The sequence below is a fragment of the Rutidosis leptorrhynchoides genome, chromosome 6 (genome assembly GCF_046630445.1).
Source record: "Rutidosis leptorrhynchoides isolate AG116_Rl617_1_P2 chromosome 6, CSIRO_AGI_Rlap_v1, whole genome shotgun sequence".
Classification (NCBI taxonomy): domain Eukaryota; kingdom Viridiplantae; phylum Streptophyta; class Magnoliopsida; order Asterales; family Asteraceae; genus Rutidosis; species Rutidosis leptorrhynchoides.
The window spans coordinates 70766343-70783107 of NC_092338.1; the positions used below are offsets into that span (position 1 = coordinate 70766343).

Sequence of the window (16765 nt, forward strand, 5' to 3'; positions counted from 1 at the left end):
ACTCAACGAGAACTCTGAGAGTCTAGAGATAAGTAGGTCTGTGTAATTGGCTCATCCAACCAGATCTACACCATTCCAATCATAGCTTCAATATCAGCATAATTACCTTTCCCTAACCCAAACTAATATCTTGGTCAACATTTGCCTGATCAGCATACTCCGGATATCCTTCCACTTTATTTACTTTTCCGCATTTAGGACTATTAGCTTAAAACAAACTACTATCTTTTACTCAGGTAATTTAACCAAAGACAATTATCCACTTGATCTTCAATTCGTTAAACCATTCAAAAACATGACCCTAGGTTAACTTACACCTTCTACCATTAGAAAGTCAAAAGTAAATTTAGGCCCCGCACAATATAAATAAATAAACCACTGTTCGCTACTCTGATCAGCTGATTCTGATGTCTTGCGACCTAATGACATCGCACGAATAAAACCGTTCGTTTCGATCAAATCATTTTAGTAACGAGTTTCTGGCGCCGCTGCCGGGGAATTAAATATTCGACTGAGAAAGATTTTAAACAGATAAAAGTATTGTTTGTGGTGTCTAGGAAAGACATTATACACGGACTTAATTTTTGGATTTTCCGAACAGCTCCAATTATATTGGAACCAAAAGGATCCCGCCTCTCCATAGTCGGCCTGGCCACCAGAATATGAAGTAATCTGTGAGAAGTCCTATCAGTTAAAATATCCGATAAGGTTAGCGACCGAATTTTAAGAATAATTGCTTTAATTTTATTATCGATCATTTTAGTCAATTAATATTTTCTAAAAGTTACTTTTAAGTCTTTTTTAAACAAAAAATCTAAAAATGGAACAACAAAACACCCTTGCTTCTGCGCAAAAGTCATGCTTAGAAGAAAGAGGAGGACCAATCACCTTAGGAACTGAAGGAACTCCTGAAATCAGTTCACATATGATCAAACTGGAAAGTATGAACTGTAAATTTCAAGGATTACCGACTGACGATTCAAACTTTCATTTAAAAAAATTTATCAGTCTGGTTGACTCTTTTAAGAAGGAAGAAAACGAGAAAAACATTTTAAAACTTCATCTTTTTCAATATTCTCTGTCTACACGCGCTTTAACATGGTTTGATGAGCTTAACCCGAATTCAATACATTCATGGGAGGAATTAGCCACTAAGTTTTTAAACAAATTCTATCCACCCTCCCTGCAAACCTGTTTAAGAAATGACATCACAAACTTTTCTCAAGCACATATTCAGCCTGGTAAACCTCCACCTCATCCTCCACATCTGGACCGCTGAAAGTTTCGGGGTGGATCGGGTTTGTAGCGTTCGCATCACTGTTATCTGCCATCTGTGCTACAAAACACTCGCACAAAAGCTTAGTGAATAACTGTTAGTTTACTAAACACTAACATGCACAACATCCTACATTCACTTAGCCCCACCCCACGGACATGTTTGACTTAACTCAGGGTTTAGGAATAAATACACGCACGTACTTGCTGCTAAACCACGCTCTGATACCAACTTGTAACACCCTGATTTTTTTATCGCAGCGGAAGTACATTTAATTACTAAAATAACCCTGGTTAATGTTTACAAACCATAGTTAATAAATCATCTTAGTTAACATTATTACAATATTCCAAAACATCGGTGTTACATTAAAACGTTACAAAACCAGAAAAACATCAGAGTCAACTCATAGTCAAACATGTCTTCTAATCCGTCCGCAACACCCATCCTAATCAGTAGTACCTTGAAATGTCCCGTTCTTATTGATTAAAAACGTTCCATATTAATTGATTTCGTTGCGAGGTTTTGACCTCTATATGAGACGTTTTTCAAAGACTGCATTCATTTTAAAACAAACCATAACCTTTATTTCATCAATAAAGGTTTAAAAAGCTTTACGTAGATTATCAAATAATGATAATCTAAAATATCCTGTTTACACACGACTATTACATAATGGTTTACAATACAAATATGTTACAATGAAATAAGTTTCTTGAATACAGTTTTTACACAATATCATACAAGCATGGACTCCAAATCTTGTCCTTATTTAAGTATGCGACAGCGGAAGCTCTTAATAATCACCTGAGAATAAACATGCTTAAAACGTCAACAAAAAAAGTTGGTGAGTTATAGGTTTAACCTATATATATCAAATCGTAACAATAGACCACAAGATTTCATATTTCAATATACATCCCATACATAGAGATAAAAATCATTCATATGGTGAACACCTGGTAACCGACATTAACAAGATGCATATATAAGAATATCCCCATCATTCCGGGACACCCTTCGGATATGATATAAATTTCGAAGTACTAAAGCATCCCGTACTTTGGATGGGGTTTGTTAGGCCCAATAGATCTATCTTTAGGATTCGCGTCAATTAGGGTGTTTGTTCCCTAATTCTTAGATTACCAGACTTAATAAAAAGGGGCATATTCGATTTCGATAATTCAACCATAGAATTTAGTTTCACGTACTTGTGTCTATTTTGTAAATCATTTATAAAACCTGCATGTATTCTCATCCCAAAAATATTAGATTTTAAAAGTGGGACTATAACTCACTTTCACATATTTTTACTTCGTCGGGAAGTAAGACTTGGCCACTGGTCGATTCACGAACCTATAACAAATATGTACATATATATCAAAGTATGATCAAAATATAATTACAACACTTTTAATACATTTTGATGTTTTAAGTTTATTAAGTCAGCTGTCCTCGTTAGTAACCTACAACTAGTTGTCCACAGTTAGATGTACAGAAATAAATCGATATATATTATCTTGAATCAATCCACGACCCAGTGTATACACGTCTCGGGCTAGATCACAACTCAAAGTATATATATTTTTGGAATCAACCTCAATCTTGTATAGCTAACTCCAACATTACTGCATATAGAGTGCCTATTATTGTTCCAAATAATATATATACATGGGTCGATATGATATGTCAAAACATTTGCATACGTGTCTATGGTATCCCAAGATTACATAATATATTAGAATACATGTATAATACAATATAAGTTAGCTAGGATATGATTTGTATAGAATTGTTAATATTTCCCGTAGCTACAAAAATAAAAAATATCCAATCTTGTTTTACCCATAACTTCTTCATTTTAAATCCGTTTGGAGTGAATCAAATTGCTATGGTTTCATATTGAACTCTAATTTAAGAATCCAAACAGAAAAAGTATAGGTTTATAGTCGGAAATTTAAGTTACATGTCAATTACTAAAGAGGTAGTCATTTCCGTCGAAAGAACGACATCTTGATGACCATTTTGAAAAACATACTTTCACTTTGAGTTTAACCAAGATTTTTGGATATAGTTTCATGTTCATATGAAAAATCATTTTCCCATAAGAAAAACTTTTAAATCAAAGTTTATCATAGTTTTTAATTATCCAAACCAAAACAGCCCCCGATTTCACTACGACGGCGTATATCCGATTTTATGGTGTTCATCGTGTTTCCAGGTTTTAAATCATTAAGTTAGCATATCATATAGATATAGAAAATGTGTTTAGTTGATTTTAAAAGTCAAGTTAGAAGGATTAACTTTTGTTTGCGAACAAGTTTAGAATTAACTAAACTATGTTCTAGTGATTACAAGTTTAAACCTTCGAATAAGATAGCTTTATATGTATGAATCGAATGATGTTATGAACATCATTACTACCTCAAGTTTTCTGGATAAAACTACTGGAAATGAGAAAAATGGATCTAGCTTCAAAGGATCCTTGGATGGCTTGAAAGTTCTTGAAGCAGAATCATGACACGAAAACAAGTTCAAGTAAGATTTTCACTCAAAATAAGATTGTTATAGTTATAGAAATTGAATCAAAGTTTGAATATGAATATTACCTTGAATTAGAAATATAACCTACTGTAAATAACAAAGGTTCCTTGATCTTAGATGATTACTTGGAATGGATTAGAAAGCTTGGAAGTAAACTTGCAAACTTGGTAGTATTCTTGATTTTATGAAACTAGAACTTGTAGAATTTATGAAGAACACTTAGAACTTGAAGATAGAACTTGAGAGAGATCAATTAGATGAAGAAAATTAAAGAATGAAAGTGTTTGTAGGTGTTTTTGGTCGTTGGTGTATGGATTAGATATAAAGGATATGTAATTTTGTTTTCATGTAAATAAGTCATGAATGATTACTCATATTTTTGTAATTTTATGAGATATTTCATGCTAGTTGCCAAATGATGGTTCCCACATGTGTTAGGTGACTCACATGGGCTGCTAAGAGCTGATCATTGGAGTGTATATACCAATAGTACATACATCTAAAAGCTGTGTATTGTATGAGTACGAATACGGGTGCATACGAGTAGAATTATTGATGAAACTGAACGAGGATGTAATTGTAAGCATTTTTGTTAAGTAGAAGTATTTTGATAAGTGTATTGAAGTCTTTCAAAAGTGTATGAATACATATTAAAACACTACATGTATATACATTTTAACTGAATCGTTAAGTCATCGTTAGTCGTTACATATAAGTGTTGTTTTGAAACCTTTAGGTTAACGATCTTGTTAAATGTTGTTAACCCAATGTTTATAATATCAAATGAGATTTTAAATTATTATATTATCATGATATTATGATGTACGAATATCTCTTAATATGATATATATACATTAAATGTCATTACAACGATAATCGTTACATATATGTCTCGTTTCAAAATCATTAAGTTAGTAGTCTTGTTTTTACATATGTAGTTCATTGTTAATATACTTAATGATATGTTTACTTATCATAATATCATGTTAACTATATATATAACCATATATATGTCATCATATAGTTTTTACAAGTTTTAACGTTCGTGAATCACCGGTCAACTTGGGTGGTCAATTGTCTATATGAAACCTATTTCAATTAATCAAGTCTTAACAAGTTTGATTGCTTAACATGTTGGAAACACTTAATCATGTAAATAACAATTTCATTTAATATATATATAAACATAAAAAAGTTCGGGTCACTACATACCTAAACCTGTAAGGAGTGGATATGTGGGGGAATTAGCACAACTACTAAGTGAATGGATACTATCTAACAGACCAAGCATAAGTAACTGAACATGCAAGGGTCACAGATATGCTAACGTCCTGAACTAGCATATAACAACAACTGACAATATGAGGATCGACGGCTTGTACGAGCACACGACTTAGCTGATCAGGCTACAGTCTACAGATAGTCCGCTTTACTGAATCAACTGCATAACCGTCCAGACGTAACACATGTGTCCTTCTATGCTATACTGAACAATCAGTAACATCATGACCTGACAAGGCTACCACGGTCGACCTCACATAAACCCTACCTTGCCGCCTCGGTGGGTTCCCAACCTTGCCGCCTCGGTAAGTGTCCAACTAACAGTGCGCACATAAGATCACAGATAATCAGTCATGCAATCGTCCTAACTAGCATGACAATATCTAACTACACATGGCGATCATACTGGATATAAACATAAGAGTAAAGAGTCTGAACAAGTAGCGTGTCAGCTACTTAATACTCTATCCGGAGATAGACCCGCTCACCGAATACCAGCAACTAGCTCAGATAATCTATCACTGAGCGGCTTCCTTATCCTTATCACCTGAACATAAGGCAAATCAAGTTAGTTTATGTCTGTTAACACAAAACAGCACAGTACAGTAAATCAGTATCAAAAAGCACCGCTAAGAAGTCTACTTAACACTTATGCATTTTCAGAATTTATATCCTGATTATCATAAGTCACGCGGACAGCATAACGGCTAGAAAACAGCCAGATTAAACAACACTGCAGTTCTGATCTACACCCGTACGGTTACACATGCATCCGTACGGTTGCAAGTCCATCTGTATGGTTGCATCGTGCATCCCTACGATTGCACACTCACTGCCCGGTTGCATCAACACCACTGCATCCGTACAGTTGCACATGCACCCGTACGGTTGCACATGCACCCGTACGGTTGCACAATGTACCCGTACGGTTGCAGGCTGCAACCGTACGGTTGTGTTCTTCGTGCAGCAGCAGCAGAAACTGACTGGTTTTGAACTAAAATCACCCAAATCTCGATTTCTACACGTTTTGATACTAAAATCCGTTCAGGAAACGTTTATAACACATAAAGAGGCTTAAACCCCAACAGATTATGCCAAAATAACTTCAAAATCACAAGATTTGACCAAAAACCCCATTTTTAACCAAAACCTAATTAAAAACACAAAACTCACTGATTTGACCACAAAATCGGTTGAGATTTACCTTGATTTAAACGCTGAAATCACTAGCAACAGATTACCCACAAGGATTCAATATAAAAACGAGATTTAAGAGATTAGAGTTCTTGAATTGGTTTAAGTGTGTGTGTGAAAATGAAGAATCTGGAAGAAACGTCACAAATGAGCTGGTACATGGCTTATATATGTGTTAAAACACAATAATACCCCATCACACACGGGTATTTATCAGTTATCTGATAACTTTCGTACTTAATTTGACTGCCTTAACGGAGTCCAAATTAAATAAACGAACCTGTTCTGTGACCCTTGTTACAAACTGGTCTTAATCAAATAATAAAATAACACTAAATATATTATTAAAATAAAAGCATAATTAGGCACACAATTATGTCTAAGGCAAAAAGGTCATCTTACATCTAAGCCCTAAGCCCTGTATGAGGATGTTACAATATAATAGTAATAATAATAACAATAAATAATAATGCTGTTTTAAAACAATAAAACTATGTTTATAACAATATATATAAAATATAATTATTTTAAATCTAATAAATAATAATAATAATAATAATATATAATAATAATAATAATAATAATAATAATAATAATAATAATAACTCATATAACAGTAATAATTTAATAGTGAGTAATTATTATTACAATTATAATTATTAAATATTAATATTACTAATTACAATAATAATAATAATTAATTGATAATTAATGATTAATATTTATAATTTATTATAATAATAATAATATAATATTTATAATTATAATATAATAGTATTAACTAGTTGTGGAGCCCTCGCTTCGCGCCGGAGGCTCCGTTTTGAATGCGAGTTAAAAAAAAGTCTTGATCTATTTTGTAAAAAAGAATTTTTTTTCGACATCTAACATTGAAGGGTTGTTCCTTTTGTGAAAGTTGATTATTTTTTGATCTATTTTGTAAAAAAAAATTTCTCGACATCTTTTGGTAGCATTGAAGGGTTGTTCCTTTTATGAAAGTTGCCACTTTTATCGTTGAGGAAGAAAAGGAAAAATAAAAAGTTAGTTGATTTTTTTGTAAAAAAGAATTTTTTTCGTTGAGGAAAAAAATAGTTGTTTTTTTTATAAAAAAAACAATTTTTTGACATCTTTTAGTAATCTTGAAGGGTTGGTTCTTTTACGAAAGTTGCTTCTTTTATTGTTGGAGACAAAAAAAATAAAAAAAATTAAAAAAAGGTAAAATGACGAAAATACTCCTGGTTACTATTGAGTACTACAGTGTTTTGTCGATTAGATATGTAGATAATAATTACGGTAATAATTCTAATTTTTTTATAATAACAATAAAAGTCGATGGTTGGTAAAAGCTGAGCTTTCTTTCTTTCTTCGATTGCTCGAAAACAACAATTAACATCAAATTCAGGTTTCATTCTTCTGCAAAATTCCTCAATTCGACGTTAGATTATCGGTATACGTCTATCTTATATTCTATTATTTATATATATATATATATATATATATATATATATATATATATATATATATATATATATATATATATATATATATATATATATATTTCATTACAATAACTGATGATCGTTTCCAATTTCATTTCCAATTTTTTCTCTCCGTCGATCGTCTGTTCTGTTTAGTTCATTATTGTTTAGCATACGAATTTACGGTTAGATTGTTGGCGTTGATTATGTTCGTTGGATGTTTTGCCTTAGTTGAATTTGAAAAATTAGGGTTTTGAATTGAAGGTTGTACTTTTAGAGTGATTTTTAATTTTAAATTAGTTATAGTTATTGTTGAATTTTTTGATTTCACGTAGTTTGTTCGATTAGAATGTTGTTGACTCTTTCAGGAAAGTGAGTTTTTGTGATGTCTTCATCACTTTACGCGCGTATTTGTATAACATATCATGAAGATAAAAGGGTTTCCTGCTAGTCCCTTATATCAAAGAGATCATAATAATGAATTAAAATTAAGAAACCAATGCATTCCAAGTAGGCAATTTGTCGTTTTCATTTTATTAGTTAGTCATTCCAAACACTTGTGCATTTTGATACAGAGTAAACTACAGCAGTTCAATTTTGTGACCTTTTTCTTAATTTTTGGTGTATTAGGATGGCTGTTATCTCGCAAGAACAGAACAATCTGACAGATGATTATCCTTTGCTCATACAAAATCACGAAAACGAGCATTTTATTGACGTAGATAGAAGCAGCATTGACGCTTCCTCATCACAATCATCTGATGATTTTTCTCATCGCGAATCATCTAGTAGCCCCCAAGTTTCAACTGCTGATTCTGGTCAATCTTCATCAAGTGGGTCAAATGCACCCGGGGGCCGCCAAAGATGGAATCCGTTTAACACTTTGTTGTGGATTTTGATAGAGCTAGTATTCACAGCAGGTCAAATTATTGCAGCTATTATTGTTTTATATATTTCAAAAGGTGAAAATCCACAGAATCCTTTGTTTGCTTGGGTTGTGGGTTATGCTGCTGGTTGTGCTGCAAGTCTTCCACTTCTGTACTGGCGGTATCTTCATCGAAATCATGCTACTAGTCGAAGAACAAATCAAGTTCAACAGCCAATTTCTGAAGGGAATGCTCATCAAGAACCAAATTCTTACATAACGATCTCATTTACTCCCTCTCCAGAAGAGGAAACTCATCAGCCTACGTCTTCAAACACTTTGAATGGACTAAATGTTGCTGGTTCAAATGTTAGGTAATTTGCTTATTAATCTTGCATTCAATCGCTAGCTAATATTGTACATACTTTTGCTGTATTTATATTACTTGGAACCAAGTCATTCTGGTTCTATTTATGGATTCAGAGGTGGCATCCAGCTTGCTTTGACATATTAGTCCAAACTAAAGATTGACCATTTGACTTTTTCATGACTCCCTTTTGTTTTGACCGTTTTCAAAATCCTCCGTCTCTGCGTCTTGCCAGCTATCATAGCAATCATTTTTTTTATTTATATACAGTATGCTAAAAGAATTTAAAAAACACTGCAAGAATCTGGCAGGACCAGTACGCTAATAATATGTGAGAAGATGTAAACCGTCTAATTGGTCCCAAAATAGTGCAATAAGAAGACCCTTTTCTTGAAAGGTATCAATGAATGAGATTCATGTTGCAGATTTCTAAAATACGAGCATATTATGCCTTGTATTGTATCTTGCAATGTTGATTATTATTGTACAAATATATCCGTAAATGGCAGTTAAGGCCTTATTAAATAAATGCTATACTATAAAAAGCGGAAAAATGTGTTTATGTGTTAATGTATTGGCCTGTATAAAATGATTATCCGTTCCAAGGCCCACTTTCACCTGTTACCAAACCCGCCCATCTTGTCACTTTTAGCTCTATGCAAGGGAAAACTCTGTTTTGACCTGTTACCAAACTTGCCCATCTTACTCCTATCTGTATTATGTTTGTTCTGTTGCAGGCTTAATATGTTTGTAGATCATTTCAAGATGGCCCTCGATTGCTTTTTTGCTGTATGGTTTGTTGTCGGAAATGTATGGATCTTTGGAGACCACTCATCTTCTGCCGCTGCACCCATTTTGTATAGGTGATTCTCGTACTATACTTTATTTCTTTTATCCCTTCAACTTTTCATTCACCTTATAATCTCTTTTATTTACAGGTTATGTATAGTTTATCTTACTATTAGTTGTATCGGGTATGCGATGCCTTTCATATTATGTGGAATGATTTGTTGTTGCTTGCCACAAATCATTTCTATACTTGGCATCCGTGACGATATGAATCAAATTAGAGGAGCCAGTGAAGATTCTATTAATGCTTTACCGACACACAAATTTAAACGAAAGATTGCTGAGTTTAAGGACTTAAAGGAGCTTGATTTAGCAGTTGATGAAGGTGGACTTGTAGCAGCAGGGACTGAAAAGGAACGTGCCATCTCTGGTGAAGATGCTGTATGTATTTTTTTTATATTGAGATGCAACTTAATGATCATTTCGTTTAGATAGTTTTGTCCATAATGTCTTGGGAGAAGTTTGAATATGTGTTTTACGAAACAGATTTAAATGAAGTTAATCAATAGTTTCATTGTTTGGCGTCAAATTATCAGTTTTGAGAAAAAAATTTGATCTACTTAATAATGCGTTTGAGCATCTTACAAATGGATTTAGGTAGTTAACTGGTAATCGGGTAAAAATTGAACTGGAAACAATACTAAAAATAGTACATGATGTGTTAAAGTCCATGGACAACAGATTGGATAAAAGTTCTGTTGTGTCTTGGTTATTAACTCACATCCTACACAGTAAGATGTAGAGCTGGTAAAATGAGTGGGTTGTGCTTGTTGAGTTTTACATGTCAAAATGGGTACGTTTTTTTACAGTTCATGCTGATCCAAAACACTTATATCCAAAAATGATAAATTTTGTCTAATATTATTTTCTTCAAAATGATAAATTTTGTTGAATAGAATGATTTTGGAGGTTCCATTTATAAAAATTACGCATTGGGCAACTCTGTTTTCTTTTGATCCAACTTTGAACTTTCTTTAGTTTCTTGGTAATACGGGGTGATTTTTCACCGACCTCGACCCGTTCTTTATGTTGTTTGCACCCGAGGTTTATATGAAATTAAATCTTATACCTTTATTAACTGCTCAGATAGAATTTTTAACCTATTTTCCTAAATGGTGCAGGTTTGTTGTATTTGCTTGGCTAAGTACACAGATGATGATTTATTAAGGGAGCTTCCATGCACACATTTCTTCCATACAGAATGTGTTGACAGGTGGTTGAAGATCAATGCAACATGTCCATTATGCAAGTTCGATATCAGTAGCAGTAATGGTAATCCATATTCTACTGAAGAATCTCATCAGCAGCAAGTTTGAAGTGGAAAAAAGAGTTTTTTTTTTTTTTTTTTTTTTTGTCTCGAGATGGATTGTTTAAAAATGGAGCAATGTGCAACTTGATAACATGAGTACAACTCATTGCTGCATACAAAAGCTGATTATATTATCTGGAACGAAGTGTTTCGCAGTTGATCAAGTTATGTATGGTAAAGTTGTGATAAAATCTGCATGTGACGTGGAAATGGTAAACTGTTACAAGAAGGGGTGCATCAAAGCCAATATGAAAGTCTTGCAGGTACATATTTGTCTGTTAAAAGTGAACTAGTTCAGTAGTGTGTATGTTTGAATGGCAATGATGTAATAGAGAACTGACGGTTTCAAATTTATTTTCAGTCGCAGTTTTTCAAGTTATTGTAATATATTTATTTGTCATCCATGATGTTGCAATTTCTTCAAGGTGCACCAACTTTGTACTTCTGCACTTGTATAGATCATGCTCTTGAAAATTACTTTTGCATCACTGATCATGGTTTTTATATAGCTATATTACCATGACCAAGGACAAGGTTGCAAGTTTCGCTACTAGAAAAGTATTCGGTCGGGACTTTTCAGGGAGTACTTGGAGATGTTGACCAAATATTACTTTGACCGAGTTCTGACCAATTTTCCGAGCAATCCCGTGTTTTGACCGAATTTTGACCGATTTTCTGAGTAATCTCGAGTTTTGGCCTAGTTTGATTACTAGAATAGGAGATCTCCTAAAACCGAGTGCTCATCAAGTAATCTGAGTTTTGCAATCTTAACCTTGCCATGACCTGTAGCTTTGATAGTTTGTAATATATCTCATAGTCGACTATACAAGTCTAACAAAGTTTATCAAAAAAACACCCCAAAAGTAGAAACTTTTAACTAAATTAACCCACTGATTCTAGATATTGTACCTTCTGAAAAATCTATACTAATGCAATACACTGAAATTGATTTGAAAAAACAGTTTAGAGTATCGACACTATATCTTGTGGTGGTCAGGAAAATGTTAGAAACAGTTTAAGTAACCATGTTAGAATGCGTACATCAGCGTACGACTACGAGGGTCAGATTTACTCATTCTTCTGGGTAGCCCGAACAAGGAAAACCTTTTGTCCATCTCACTTAAGAATGTCGACACTCTATATTACGTTCTTGAGTTTTTGTATGTGTTTTTTCATTCTTTTCAATAATTTTATACTTTTATATGTATGGAGTAACATAAAAATTACTAAAAATCTACGTTTAACCTCAGATGTTTGGTGCAACTGTTTACGGTCTTGAAATGAAATTAAAGCTTCTAATTTTGGCAATTACAGTCGTCTCCCAAGACATGTTTAACTTACATAACGAGTTGTTTGGTACCTAGAAACTCATCAAACATTTACGTTCTTTTCCGAACTTTCTCAAATTGGGTTGTGATGTTAAAAGAAAATGTAATAAATAACACCACTTGAATATCTTTCCAAGTGGCCGGAGGTCCACTCGGAAGCAATCTCTCTATCCGTCGAATAGAGAGAGGGATGACTTTCTCTACTTTTGAGGGTGTTTTCACTCTGGGTGGAGAAATGACTTGTCTTTATTCTCGAATAGGGGAAGGACTGTCTACATCTCACCTCCCCATACACCACTTATGTGGTATTGAGTTTTGTTGTTGTTGTTGTTGTATGTCTCCTGACTAAAAAGCAAGATCATCATGTACAACGGTTAAAACACGCATATAGCATATGGATGAAAATAGCCAAAAGCTCACAAAATAAGATTCTACGAATACTTTTTGGGGAAGTCAAAGGTAAAAGGTAAAATATACCAACAAAGAGTTGGTCAAAGATCCAAACTTTTCGGTAAAGTTGGCAAGTAAACAAAATGGTAGGTATATGTGAACAAGTCATATTATAAAAACAAAACCAAGATACGAAGGAGGTTTATTACGATCCACAGTCTAACAACGATGCTTAGCGTACAGGCTGCTGGTTGTAGTGACTCTTCTCTTTCTTCTTAGCTGCTGCAAGCCTTGCACTCCTTGCAGCTGCCTCACTGGCGGCAGCTCTAGCGGCACCGTCCAATTCCTTGCTAGATTTCTTCTTCTTCATGGAAGCCATTTTCTTCAATTTCTCTTTCATAACCACTCCAGATACGTCCTCATCCTCTGCTGTTGACTTCTCAGTTGCATGCTCTTTGGAGACATCGTGTTCCTTTGCTAGATCTTTAGACTTGTCTTTCTTCTTCTTTTTGGCACTTTTGCTCTCACCGGGAACCATGTTTTTGTCTTTCTTTTCCACTCCATTTTGATTATCTACTTTCTCTTGAGCAGCATCTAGCATGTGAATGCATGAATACGATTACATGCTCATAAAGTAGAAATTTTTATATACTAGTAGTAAATATAATAAAATGAAGTATAGCATTAATAGCAACTGAAGCTAAGAGAATACGAACCATGGTGTATCTCAAATTCCAATTTGAGTCTGGTGTATCATGAATATTATATAGAGCTCTAACTCTTGATTAAGTAACAAATTTGCAATAATACATATCTGTAAATATCCTTTGTCTATGTTCTCTTACACATTCATATTATAAATTCAGATGAATCGGGAAATTTATTTATAAAGAAGGTTATAAACACGTGTTGTCTAATTTTACTTCAGAAAACAAATTATAGTTACGCTGATCTTCTCATGCAAAACACGCCCTCTAAGTAATTGTTAATAACTAATAAATTATCATGATATGTTGAATTAAAAAGACTAGAACTTTGACACAACAACAACAACAACAATAAAAATATAAGATTACCCAATCCAGCCGAGGGTGGGTATGTGGGAGATAAGAAGTAGATGGTCATAAATATCTATATTCACCTTTGCAATGTTCACAACACTTAAATCGTAGTCCTAATATTTTTAATCCAAATCAGGTATACTACATTCATGTTCTATAGTGTATCTCAGGGCAGTTCGTAGTTGACCAAGTGTTCTTACGCTTGACAAGTCAAAGTCAATGGTGAATATATTGGAGGTGTGTTTAATTTCAGGCCTAAATAGTAAATAAACTTAAGCATCACCTCATATCAGCTCCTATTATGAGTCATATATAACGAACCATGTTTCAAGACAAAGTAGGGTCAAGCTTAAGCTACTCTGTTAAACGGACAGCCCTATGGAAATCTAGCATAAAACACAAACAGACATAAGAACAAACAAACAAACATGGCATAACGTAAACCACACGTTATTCTTGGATTACGATTGATGAGAAATTTCATTAGCGTACCAGGATTCTCTTTGCCACTGGTTTCATTCAGCCCTAGCTCAGCAAGCACAGCTTCAAGCTCTGCAAGCTCCTTCTTCTTCAGTTCTTTCTTTGAAAGTTGCCGGTCAGTGTCCTTGGGAGGAAAAACTTCAGCGGTCTTTTCGATAACTGGCACCTTCTCGTCTGGAACCTCCAGTTCGTGATCATTTTCTTCGTCATCAGTTTCATCAACTCCTTCATCTTCGCTTTCAATTTCACTTTCCTGCAAAATAAAATACATAAACTATCATTCACCCAATTGGATCATGAGTCATGCAACGATGATCCAATATGCAATAGTACGTGTAGAACTTAAATGGTCATGAGAAATAAGATAAATTGGTATGATCATTAATATTATCTGGGGCAACTAGATGTTAGTTTTTTTTTTTTTTTTTTCCCCTTATAAAAGGAGATGAATAAAAAATGTGAATTAAAGATATGATAGAAGAGGAGATTCAAAAAGAAAGCTATTCATAGATATCTATTTGCCATACTTGTAAAATGCGTTTCTTTGAAGATATGCACAATAAATCATGCATATAAAGTACTAAACATAGCATTCTTATCGACCTATATGGTAACATATTCACAAATACCAAAATCATACGTGCACTAACACGTGCACTTGCTTACGTACCACCTAGTTAATATGTCTTTCTTCTACTAGTTAAGGTGAAACCCTGATCAGGTGGCAAATAAATATACATTATATATATCTTCCAACCAACTTTCAAGTAACTAACTTGAATTACGTTTATCGACTGTCATAAAACGGTAACTAAATGAACATGAAAGCAAATGAATAATCCTCATATATTTAAACATAATCGAAGAAGTACTTCGATTTATGCATTTGCATTGCTAATATATCATTCCATTATCTCACACCCTTATCTAGATAGCATCAAAGATACATGATATCAAATACGCGATTACAATAAGGAAACAAATTACTCCAAATAAAGTGCATTATGATATAATCACCTCAACTGGAGATTCATTTCCTTTGACATTATCTCCCTCTTCTCCACCACCCCAGACAGGCGGTGGTGCGGTAGTCGCAAAATAATCATCATCATCCTCATCATCCACGTCCGCCCATGACTTCGTCGTCAAAGGCGCAGGAGCCCAAAAAACCTGTTCATTTCCCTCCTCATTGTTGTTCTTAGCACCCTTTTTAGATGAAGAAGCATCTGATTTCTTCTTCTTCTTTGAGCTACTAAGTGCAGCAAATACATTAGTGCTGTTGATTGCTATTGGTCCATCCTTTCTACTTCCACCTCCAACCATTTTCAATCAATTACTCCTCAAATTAAAATTATCAGACTTTCAAGTATAAAGCTAGGGTTTTGTTATCTTATTTCTAAACAAGACAAAATCCTAATCCTAATTTTGATTCTGATTATAAAAACAAATAAAGTGAACTTTGATTATTATGTTCAGATTCTTCTATTTTATCAAATTTTAAGGAATCGAGACTGATAAACGATTAATCGAGAAATTGAATAAATAAATAAACAGATAAAATCAATAACAATTGAATCGCGAAATTACAACATTTATCGGTTGCAGCATGAAATGATTGCAAGTATTGAAGAAGGAAGTTGATATTACAACATTTAGTGTTTGTATTTGGTATGATGTTGATGATAATATTAGATTGGATTGGATTGGATTGGATTAGGGTTTGGGCGAACTCAGGTGTGAAGATCGATTTGTGAGCTATGCACAGCGCTTCTGTTACTGTCTCTATTTTATGATTTATATTTTAATTTTAATTTTATCTTTTTTTTTCCAGTGTGGGATATTCACGGCGATTGTAGATGATGAATCTTGACCGTCCAATTTTATATTTTTTCAAGTTACACAGCCTCATCAACAAACCTGATACCTAACATGGTTACTCGTGTTAATCTCTCTACGGACCAAATTAAGGGTGAGTTGGTTTTCACTTAATGGTTCGTTCCTGTACAAAATAAGTAAAAATAATTTTTTTTTATCATTTTGTTTTAAGAGAAATAGAATCAGACACTCGGGTTCAATCGTTAGTATATATACGTGAAGCACTAATTATTAAGCTCATTTTTTTTTTTTTTTGGTAAAAAGACGAATACTCATATGGAAACGATATCGTTTTTAAAAGAAAAACACACTCAACAAAGAATACAAAAATAGGAGGAAACGAAAAAGATCACACCTAGAAAGCAACTATCTAAACGAGCATCCCTAACAACCCGAAAAACCACAAAGACAAACTAATCGATCAAAACCGATTACAACACAAAAAAGAGGAATCACGCCAAACTAACTATC

General features: G+C 33.6%; 2 protein-coding genes across 3 annotated transcripts; one reads left to right on the plus strand and one right to left on the minus strand.

The window, feature by feature from the left end:
* Positions 1-7616: 7616 nt before the first annotated feature.
* Positions 7617-11560, plus strand: LOC139852836 (E3 ubiquitin-protein ligase At1g63170-like). 2 transcript variants are annotated; one of them, XM_071842172.1, is made up of 5 exons: positions 7617-7694; positions 8401-9009; positions 9740-9865; positions 9941-10232; positions 10973-11560. In XM_071842172.1, exons 2-5 carry the CDS (start codon positions 8402-8404, stop codon positions 11165-11167), a joined length of 1221 nt encoding a protein of 406 aa, XP_071698273.1. In that variant the 5' UTR covers positions 7617-7694; position 8401; the 3' UTR covers positions 11168-11560. The 2 variants fall into 2 exon arrangements, with proteins under 2 accessions (XP_071698273.1, XP_071698272.1); XM_071842171.1 differs by having other exon boundaries at positions 7632-7739.
* Positions 11561-12889: 1329 nt separating this feature from the next.
* Positions 12890-16170, minus strand: LOC139852584 (uncharacterized). Its single transcript, XM_071841888.1, has 3 exons — positions 15437-16170; positions 14432-14672; positions 12890-13472 (listed from the first exon to the last, which is right to left on the minus strand). The coding sequence occupies exons 1-3, from the start codon at positions 15740-15742 to the stop codon at positions 13111-13113; spliced, it is 909 nt and encodes a 302-aa protein (XP_071697989.1). The 5' UTR covers positions 15743-16170; the 3' UTR covers positions 12890-13110.
* Positions 16171-16765: the final 595 nt, after the last annotated feature.

Bases quoted from the DNA above. Each gene is read 5' to 3' on its own strand.
- LOC139852836 (XM_071842172.1), top strand. From the start codon at position 8,402: ATGGCTGTTATCTCGCAAGAACAGAACAATCTGACAGATGATTATCCT. The intron at 9,010-9,739 runs GTAATTTGCTTA...GTTCTGTTGCAG, and splicing joins GTTGCTGGTTCAAATGTTAG to GCTTAATATGTTTGTAGATC. The intron at 9,866-9,940 runs GTGATTCTCGTA...TTTTATTTACAG, and splicing joins GCTGCACCCATTTTGTATAG to GTTATGTATAGTTTATCTTA.
- LOC139852584 (XM_071841888.1), bottom strand. From the start codon at position 15,742: ATGGTTGGAGGTGGAAGTAGAAAGGATGGACCAATAGCAATCAACAGC. The intron at 14,673-15,436 runs GTGATTATATCA...TTTATTTTGCAG, and splicing joins GAAATGAATCTCCAGTTGAG to GAAAGTGAAATTGAAAGCGA. The intron at 13,473-14,431 runs GTACGCTAATGA...TTCACATGCTAG, and splicing joins CAGTGGCAAAGAGAATCCTG to ATGCTGCTCAAGAGAAAGTA.